General features: G+C 34.6%; 1 protein-coding gene across 1 annotated transcript in view; it reads right to left on the bottom strand.

Moving 5' to 3' along the window:
- The window catches only part of DIAPH2 (diaphanous related formin 2), a 234430-nt gene that overhangs the window by 84593 nt on the left and 140475 nt on the right, over positions 1–9362 (bottom strand). Inside the window, exon 26 of the mRNA XM_085319734.1 lies at positions 518–653. Coding sequence (XP_085175860.1) covers positions 518–653 — 136 coding nt within the window. The remainder of the gene's footprint in view (positions 1–517; positions 654–9362) is intronic.

Raw genomic sequence — 9362 nt, 5'->3', positions numbered from 1 at the left:
AAAAAAAAAAAAAAAAAAAAAAAAAAACAGGCTAAAATGTCACTCTGTACTTAGGTGCGGAGCTAAACCTGACTTTACAGCTTGTAATAGTACTGTTGGGACAACATCCATTATAATATGGAGCCTCCAAGCTCAGAAAAAAAAGTTAATGGCCACACTATCTTGATTATAAAGACGTTTACAGAACGGAATTAACTACAAAACAAGTAAGATACTTTTTCTTGGAAGTAAATTCATATTAAAAAAATCAATTAACTGCAACAAATGAAAACAAGCCAATAATTCACAACAAAATGCCTTGAAGGGAACATTACACATACTAGGTGACAGATGTATAACTACAAGATCAGGTAGGCTAAAACAAAACAGAAATTTTTCACTTAAAATGATTGTTTTTTCCTGTTTTCAAAAGAAATGGTAAATATTTTTGATATTTATTTGGAATAGTCTTTGGTTTGTTATTCCTCAATTTTATTTTTTCTTTTAACAAATCTCTCTACTAAAAACATTGCCTTACCTTTGTTCATGTCAATCAACTGCTGCTTCTTCTTCTGCCGCTCCAGTTTCTCTCTTTCAGCCTTCTCTTTTGCCAGCTTGGCTCTCTTAGTTTTCTCCTCTAGTTCTCTTTTTTTGTTGTTGTCTTTTAACGCCTCCTACATTAAATAAAATGAACATAGTAATCTATACACTGAGGAAAACTAACAATGCTAATAACCAAACCAACAATAGCCTTGCTCGCGCAGAGAAGTTTATCTGTTGAATTGAAGAGAACATTCCCATATATAAATCTTTCCAAAATATTGCCTACATCTGGTCTATGAAACATCCTTCTTCTCCAGATAAGATTAGTTTTGATTTCCTGCTCATTACTTCTTTGCACCAGTTCTTCACAACTGCTATTACACTGCATGCACGCGCACTCGCTCTCTCTCTCTCTCTCTCTCTCTCTCTCAAAAAAAAATATTTGAATTCCCTTAAGCTGTTTGTCAACATACTAAATTTCTCCATAGTTTTGTCTTTCCTGAAGATTTCTTTTAACTTGAAGAAATTCACTGAAATCTGTCATGATGGAATTTCACTTAATGTCACAGATACACATGATAAATGTTAGGTGTAATCTTCTTGTCTGATTTATATTCACAACTTAACTGCTACATATTTATTGCTCCCTTTCTTCTCCAACTCACAATACATTCATTTCCTCTGCCTATGAGCACCATTGGTCTGAACTTCAGATGATTTCAGCAGTCCAATCGTTATGCGCAATAAAGAAGATAATAACACTAAAAAAAAAGTACCGGATCCAAAAACATCCAGCATTAACAGGGCACATGCTCATTCATGATGCTGCAGCTTAAATAGACAAACAGTCAATACTTATTAAGCGCAGGGCATAGAATAAATGGTTTCTATTTCAGTATTTTTTTTCCTCCTAAAAACTACAAAAATCATACAAGTTAATACGTACATAAAAAGTAAAGGATTTCTTTGTGGATATCTATGTAAATATTCAAACAAATATATCTGTTGTTATTCCACAAGTAAAATTCCCATATGAGATCTGAGGCCTGGTATTAAACAGCCCAATAAATCCTTCAAAAGTGACATTTCATATGATTATAAATGGCAGCTCACTACACCCTGTGTGCTGCAAACATGCTAGGAATGAACTACAGGCAACAACTGCCATTTTGCCAAAGAAAATCCCATCTAAATTGCTTCTAAGTGTTAAGATTTATGTAAGTTATGTCAGTGTCTGGTAATGCAGTACCTCCAAACACTGCACACCCACTCTTCCAAGGGACAGCATATTTCAGTATGGATGTGCCATTTCAAGAGTTCACTGAGGTAAAACACTAGCATGGCACTTTATTTAATACTGCTTTGCAGAGATGCTGGATAACACAGCTACCAGTGACATTAATTGTAGATCCAGGTGAGAACTGGACAAAGAACTGTATTTGCTGCACCATCACATAGTCAACTACACTGACAACAAAATACTTTTTTTTTCTTAGACAGAAGAAAATAGTATTACAGAAGAAAAATCAATGTTTTATCCTTTTTGTTTTTAGACAGTTCTGTCTCTGCACATTCAATCATACTTGACAGAGATTTCATTTTACTGCAACTTCGCAGGCTGTAATGAAAGTGAATGCCCTCGATCTTATGGGAGAAAGCACATAAGCAACGTCAGGGCTGCCCAAACTAGTAGCCCACTAGCCACTGACATACTACGATTAGATCATGGATCCTGACACATTTTATAACAGCAAGGCTACAGTAGACTGAACTAAGAAAGATAAAAAACAAGCTCTAAAGTTCTTATAAATGAAAATTTTCTCTGGGTCAGATTCTGAAAGTCCCAGTTGCAAGGGGATTATATGAAGATACACACTGCAGTTCACAAAATATGCTGGCTACCAATGACTTTTCAAACAAAAGTCATTCAAAATACCGACTTAATCTTCCTGAAGCTTTGTAAGATTCTTAAGATAAAAAACACTGGTAAATGTGTGCAAGAGTGCACATGTGTTCACATACCTACCCCTTCACATACAGGCAGGCATTTGTATATACCCACAAAAATGAGAGAAAACCCAGTCCTACAACACATGCACATGTAGCACAGGAAGAGCAGGAAGGTCAGAGCGCCCTATCCATTAATTCTTCAAATTCCACATTCCTTTGTATTTTATTTTCTTCCAGAAAATAAGTGTTTCAGAACATCTTCATATATTAGTATTCCCTTTCCAGAAGCAGCTTAGAGACTAAGATGGCAGAGTCAGCGACAGCAGGTAAAAACCTACTAAGTGCTGACCAGAAATGGCAGAGCTGTTTCTGACTGACCTGGCTCAGGCCCAGGTTGCAGCAAAGGGGTAGTAAAACAGCGCATCCTCCGGCGGGGTCTGACAGGGCCCCCCGCAAGGCCGGAGAGGAAACCCCTGCGGGGTGTCCGCCCGCATGGCCCTCGCCACTCTCCATCCTCATCCTGACTCCTAACTGTTCCACATTTGCTATGTCATTTACCACTGCATACTTAAGTCAGAGTTGGATGAAAGCTTGAAGTAAATCATCATGTACATGAACACACTCCCAGTTGTCAAGTTACTTATGTGCTGAAAGCAAAACAAATACACATTCATCTGAATTTATAAACATACTTTATATTTAAGTTAATACTGGTAACAAATTTGATCATACTTTTTCAGAAGTTGATTACAGATGATTGTGAATAAAGATAGAGGGAATTTTGACTCATACATATTGTGATTTGTGCAGCATTTGCTCTGTCTGAATGAAAGCATAAATCACGTAAACTTTCTTCTACAATTTTACTATAAAGGATTTTTGTTATTTTTCTTGTGGCTTCTATCTCTTCACTACTTACGCTTTCCCAGCTTTCTGGGCCTCCAGTCCGTGGACTAACATAACAATTTCTAACATAAAGGTGACCTGCACATGCCCTACCACGGCGCGAACCGTGGGCGCTCCAGCTCCGAAGGAGTGCCAGGCTGCACCACACCTGCACGGTGATTTACACAGTGCTCAACCTATGATCGTGTACGTGCACATATTTCAAGGCCACTGTTTTCAAACAACAGTAACAAACTAGTTCCGCAAAAACTTGTCTAACCAGTAATATCAGCAAGAACTCCAGCTATTATAACATAAAAGGTGATCAAAATTAGAATCACAAAATTCCTTTTAATGTTACCATTCAGCTTGAGGAAAAAATGAATTCACTGAGTTTTAAAAAGACATCTATCTGCTTTTACGTATGCTGCTGACTACATGTAATATAATCAATCTATCACCATTTATCCTGCAAAGTAACAGGAGGTATGACTTCCATTTTTTTACTTTTATGTATAAAAATGCCACTTTAAATTGAATTTCTAAATCATGTTAGTAGCATAATCTAAAGCATCCACAGCAATTTATTCTGTATCTCTTAAAAACATTTTTAGAGATAGCAAAACTCACCAGCAAAAAATAAAATACCTTAATTTCTATATCTTACAATCTCCCTCAACAACTTTGCCATTTCCATTTTTTACACTTCATCCTCGTTTTTACACGTTTCACGTCTTAGAGAAACCTTATTTCCCAAAGTGCTGCAAGCTATTCGTCAGTGATAAATCTCACTTTGAGTTGTAATAAAAAACTATAATAAAAATATCACTAAAAAAAGTTGGCCCATTTCAACAGGCTCCTCTAGTTCACTCAACCAATAGCACACAGACAAGCATGTCTTCTGCTCTTCCTACACTAATGAGAATACTTGCAGCATAACTACCACTGGGGGAACAAAGCAGTGGTTCATGTAACCTGGCTATTGCAAGGATATAGAAAATGCCACCAGAACTCTGTGTTCTGCAAACATGCTGGTTCACTTGCACAGAGGTCAGGTCAGGATTGCTGGAAGAGATCAGGATGACATTATCATTAATCAGTTTCTTTCCCATAAAAGTAATAAATAATATGTTTCATCATCCTTAAAAAAAAAATAAGGTCTTCGGAGAATCTGAGAGTGAGGGTGGCCACATACAGAAGAACCGAAGACAACATGCTTAAACAACTGAAACAATAACATTAGGGAAACAATGAACTAAGAAAGCTAGCTTTGTAAGTCCTTTGAAAAGAGAATATAGAGAAAAGCAAATTAATCTGAAGGTTTCTTTTAATTTTAGGAGGTGTCTTTTTAATTTTTTAAAATAAAAGCATATCTTTGAAATAACTGGTAACGTAACTATAGTTTCTACTCTAGAATATGTCTGCTAACTTCCAACTAATCTTTGCTAAATACATGTACTATCATTTGGACTCTGACTCTTTACATACCAAATGCTTAATTTAGGATGATCAAAGCACAGAAATATGTGCATTAAAACCATGTATTACCATTGAGCAATGTTTGAATTAAAAAATAATAATAATAATACTGTGTGTTAGTAGCACCCTACCACTGGCAGAAACAATTCACTCATCTTTTGATATTTTCCTGTCAGTGTGATTCTTCAGGTTAGCTTTCTAGGTAATAATATACTCATGACAGAAGTGAAATTTTGTGTACCAGAGATAATGGCATTAGCAGCCACCTAAAAAGTTTTGTTTGACCATAAATACTTTTTCCCTTCTCAGACTTGAACTTCTAGAGGACACAGAAAAAATTCAGATGTAGGAAACTAAACACTATTTTTACAGTAGGATTGCATTTCCATCTGGTTGAGCAGAACATAGAAATCAGAGAGAAACAAGGAAGAGAGACCAGGAAAAAATATGGAAGCTTCCTTATGCTTTCACCTCTCTTTTCTACTGTAGACTTCTATACTTTTTCTCTGTATTTATTGACTTCCAAATTGCGTTCTTCAATGGAATTCTTGCAATACAATGTAGTGCAATTCAAGTTTATGAGAGTAGTTTTGAGTACTGAATGCCACAGATACCCTTTCTATGCAAGTCTGCAGGTCAAGTTACCTAAATACTCAAAGGCAGAGATCTATTTTAAAACTGAACAAAAAGTTTTTGTGGTTGTAAATTGAGAGAGAACGAGCAAGAGTGAATGAAAGAGAGCAATGCATTTTGTTACTGCAGTGTAGCTCAATGGTGACAAAGCATATACAAGTGTTGATAGGTGTACGCTATACAACTATATATATGTGTGTGTATATATATACATATAAAATATATATTTTGGGCAAAAAGAAACCTAAAGGGCAAAAACTAAGACTTAAAGGGCAAAAAATACATACTACTAAAAAAACAGACATAAATGTCACAAAGCAAGAAGTAATTCAGTTAAGAATAAAAATCTTCCCAAAGGCTTTAGAAAATATTTTGAAAAGTAATATTTGAAAAGTATTTAGAAAATATCCAAATACTGACTTCTCAAACATACGTAAGCCCTAAAAAAATCTAAAATCAATCTCAGCTATATCTCAAACAAAAACATGTTTATTGTTTAATGAAACAGTTAAAAAATATTTTTGTCTACAAGAGGGCTTTATCATCTATTCTCCTTTGTAAAAAGATCACAACATTCAGGAGTACATCTCCATGAGCAATGTAGTAAGTATGAAAGAAAGGCTAAAAGCATGCCTGATATTGCAGTTGTCTTTTTTAGGATTATGTTTGAAGGCTGAGTTGATTAAAGTTTATTTTAACTGAAGTTTCTCCTTTACAATTAGGGTAAAGGGAGGGGAAAAAAAAAATCAGTGAAAACAACTTTTAATCGGATGCTACCACTTTTTTCCGCATTAATAAAGACTCAGGATTGCACTGACTTTTCTGTGCAAAATTTATTGGACTGAAATGTTTGTTTTCTTTAGGAATCTACTATCTTCATCACGTAAATAACGTATTATAAAAGCAGTAGTACTGGACGCAAAAGACATGCTACTTTCTTATCTAACAATAGGATTTTTACAGCACCAACTTGTTTTCCTAGATACTTGACCCTCAAAACAAAAGCATTTTAAGTGTCTGTGCAAAAGATCATTTAGAATTTTAAAATTCAATTTTAAAAATCTGCCTAATAATCAGGATGAAACCTACTTTTTGACCAAAAATTATATAAATGAAATTTTTAAGTCTGATGTATTATTCATAGAATCATAGTATTTATGGACAAAATATTTTGTGAAGAAGTAGACAAGACTAGTTTAAAGTTTCTTTTTTAAATATATATATATATGTAATATATAAATATTTACACATACATACATATATCTTGCACAGAAAGCCTCTTTAGGTTATAATTAAAATCTTCTATTTTTGTTGGCGAGGAACAGCATGGAGTTTTGCTATTTACATGTAGAAGGCTCCTCTGTTTTTTTTTAATACAAAACAAATGACTGCCTTTACTAGTAGAGAAAAATTTCAGCAAGAAAAATTATTTGCGGCAAAGAAAACTAGTTGAAGGGACATGCAACTTGATGTTATCTGTTGTGTTTATTAGGATTCACTGAAGTAAGGCTCTTGCATTCAGGACTGCCAACTTAAAACTTGGTCTTCATAAGAAGCACCTAAAAAATTAATGCACTCTTACATGCTGTACATATCTTAAATTTTGATAAATAGATCTTTGCACGTGAACCAAGTTGTAAATAGACTCTCCAAGGTAAATTATTAAAAACAAGAAGAAAACAAGTCATAATGCACAAATCTCCTTGGAAATTAATGATGCAGTTGGCTACAAAGCGGTCATGCACCAATAATGAAGGCTGCCTGTGATCCCTCAGGCCTTCCTTAAATTTGCCTTCCAACTGCAAAATATGTGATCTGAAGCTCCAAAAAAGGAGGCGAGGGGTGACCAAACAAACAAACAAACAAAAAAAAAAAACCCTTTTTTTCTATCATAACTCATTAGGAACAGTGAACTCTGATTAACTGGAAGTCAATCTATAGCAATAGAGTTTAAAATACAGCAGACTGCTTAATCAGTTCAGACATACAAAAATACCTTTTTCATTGGTATTCCATGGAGGATAGCTTACCCAAAATACATTGTTATCCTTAGAATAATAATGGAAATGCGATACAATAAGGCGATATTAAATAAAAGCAGGTAAATAAATGGAATCTCCTGATAAGTGGGTATGAAACAAAGTAGAACAAATTATGTTTGAGATACTGCCCTGCGGTTTGTGCATCGAGGCATTACATCTGACATGGGACATCTTAGGGATGCCATTAGAAATTAAGACTTCCAGCATTTTTTGCTGTTTGGGTGGGGGGTGGGTTCTGCTATTGGCTTTTCAGCAATATTGCAAAAGTACTGCAAACAATCTAGCAGCATTAGGTAAAGGAGATCTCCCACGTTTAATGAACGAAGTTCAAGGCTAAAAATTAAAAATCAACTAGACTGTACCTCTTAAGTAATTAATGTTATCTATTTGAATAACTACTCCACTAAATAGCCCTCAAGTGGACAGACTTGGGATTGCTTTAGTAGCTCTTTTAAATCAATATTTGGATAGCATAATTCAGGTTATTACTGAAGAGGAGGAGAGTTGAAATACTTACATACTACAAAACTGTATTCTTACCATCTAAAGTAAGGAAAAAAAGGTTTTTACACAAAGCAAAAAAATGTAATTCAGCTGCTTTGTTAAAACCTGAACAGAGAAACCACGGACCACAGAAGATGAAAAAGTGATCTTTGTGAGTTAAGGAAAAGACAAATCAGTAGGCCAGCACATGCAGTCTTCCATCACTGTGCAAGCAAAAATCTATTAAAATCCTTAAAATACATGCATTCATTTAAAATTAAATCTGTAAAATATGTTCCTAAAAAATACATAAATCAAGTGAGAAAAGAGAAATATTTTCCCTCAGAAGGACATTCACTGAACAAGATGTGTTGAAAGGATTCAGAGTTTCCTGCTGGAAATTCTTGACAAGTCAGAGACAAAAAATGTTCTTGACAAAACAGACTGTGAGAATTACTAATAGGCACAGTCTACATTTATATAAGATATTTAAATAGCAGAATGAAAATCCATGGGTTTGGAATATTTTACATGCTCCCTTCAAGAGCTGATAGGCTAAAGAAATTTCAGCATTACATCCAAAAGGAACAGTAAACACAGAAAAATATAACACTGAAAGGATACACTCACATATCTGCAAATTATTCTCAAGGTTTCTTATACCTTCCACTTCATATTTTGTATTATAATTTGACACAATAATCCTATTCTAATAGTTTATTCGGGGTTTTTCTAAACACGATAACCAGGCAAATACAAACTTAAAATGAATAAGCTAATTTACTACAACATCAGCAAGCTAATTGAAGATGCAATAACAGTGATCAATCTGAAGTCACGATTAGGCCAAACACAGATTCAAACTATCAAATTATTATCTTAATACGATATATGAACACGGAGAATGACGAGGCTGACAGTACATGAAAATCCCTTATGGAGATTTTAGAGATTAGATTTTTTCTAACCCAAGACCCAAAGACAGCATTTCAGGCAATAAAAGGTACTAATGTGATGTGTGAATGGTGTAAGCATCTGTAGATTGTAAGCATCTTTTACAGAGATGTCTCTCTTAAATGTAAAATCTTGCCAAAGGGAGTCACTTACAGCAGGTAATGAAGTCTTCTGGTTTACAAGAGGCCTTTAACATCTGGGTTAGATTTACAATTTAAGTACTGCAATATTCAAAATTCCAAACTCTGTCTGGTTTCCAGAGTGGAATGCACAATCCTTACTGAAATGTTATAAACTTCCAAGATGAAGCCTGGGAATAACGAGATGATTGAATAAGATTCACTATGATCAGCACACTGACTGGAGAGCCAGCTAAAACTAGTTTATGGAAAATGCTAAAGAAAGTTTTTAATC

The sequence above is a fragment of the Rhea americana genome, unplaced genomic scaffold (assembly GCF_003343005.1).
Source record: "Rhea americana isolate MKP2758 unplaced genomic scaffold, rheAme1 scaffold_6, whole genome shotgun sequence".
Classification (NCBI taxonomy): domain Eukaryota; kingdom Metazoa; phylum Chordata; class Aves; order Rheiformes; family Rheidae; genus Rhea; species Rhea americana.
Note: the sequence above shows the minus strand (reverse complement) of the source record. Positions and strands in the feature narration are given on the sequence as shown.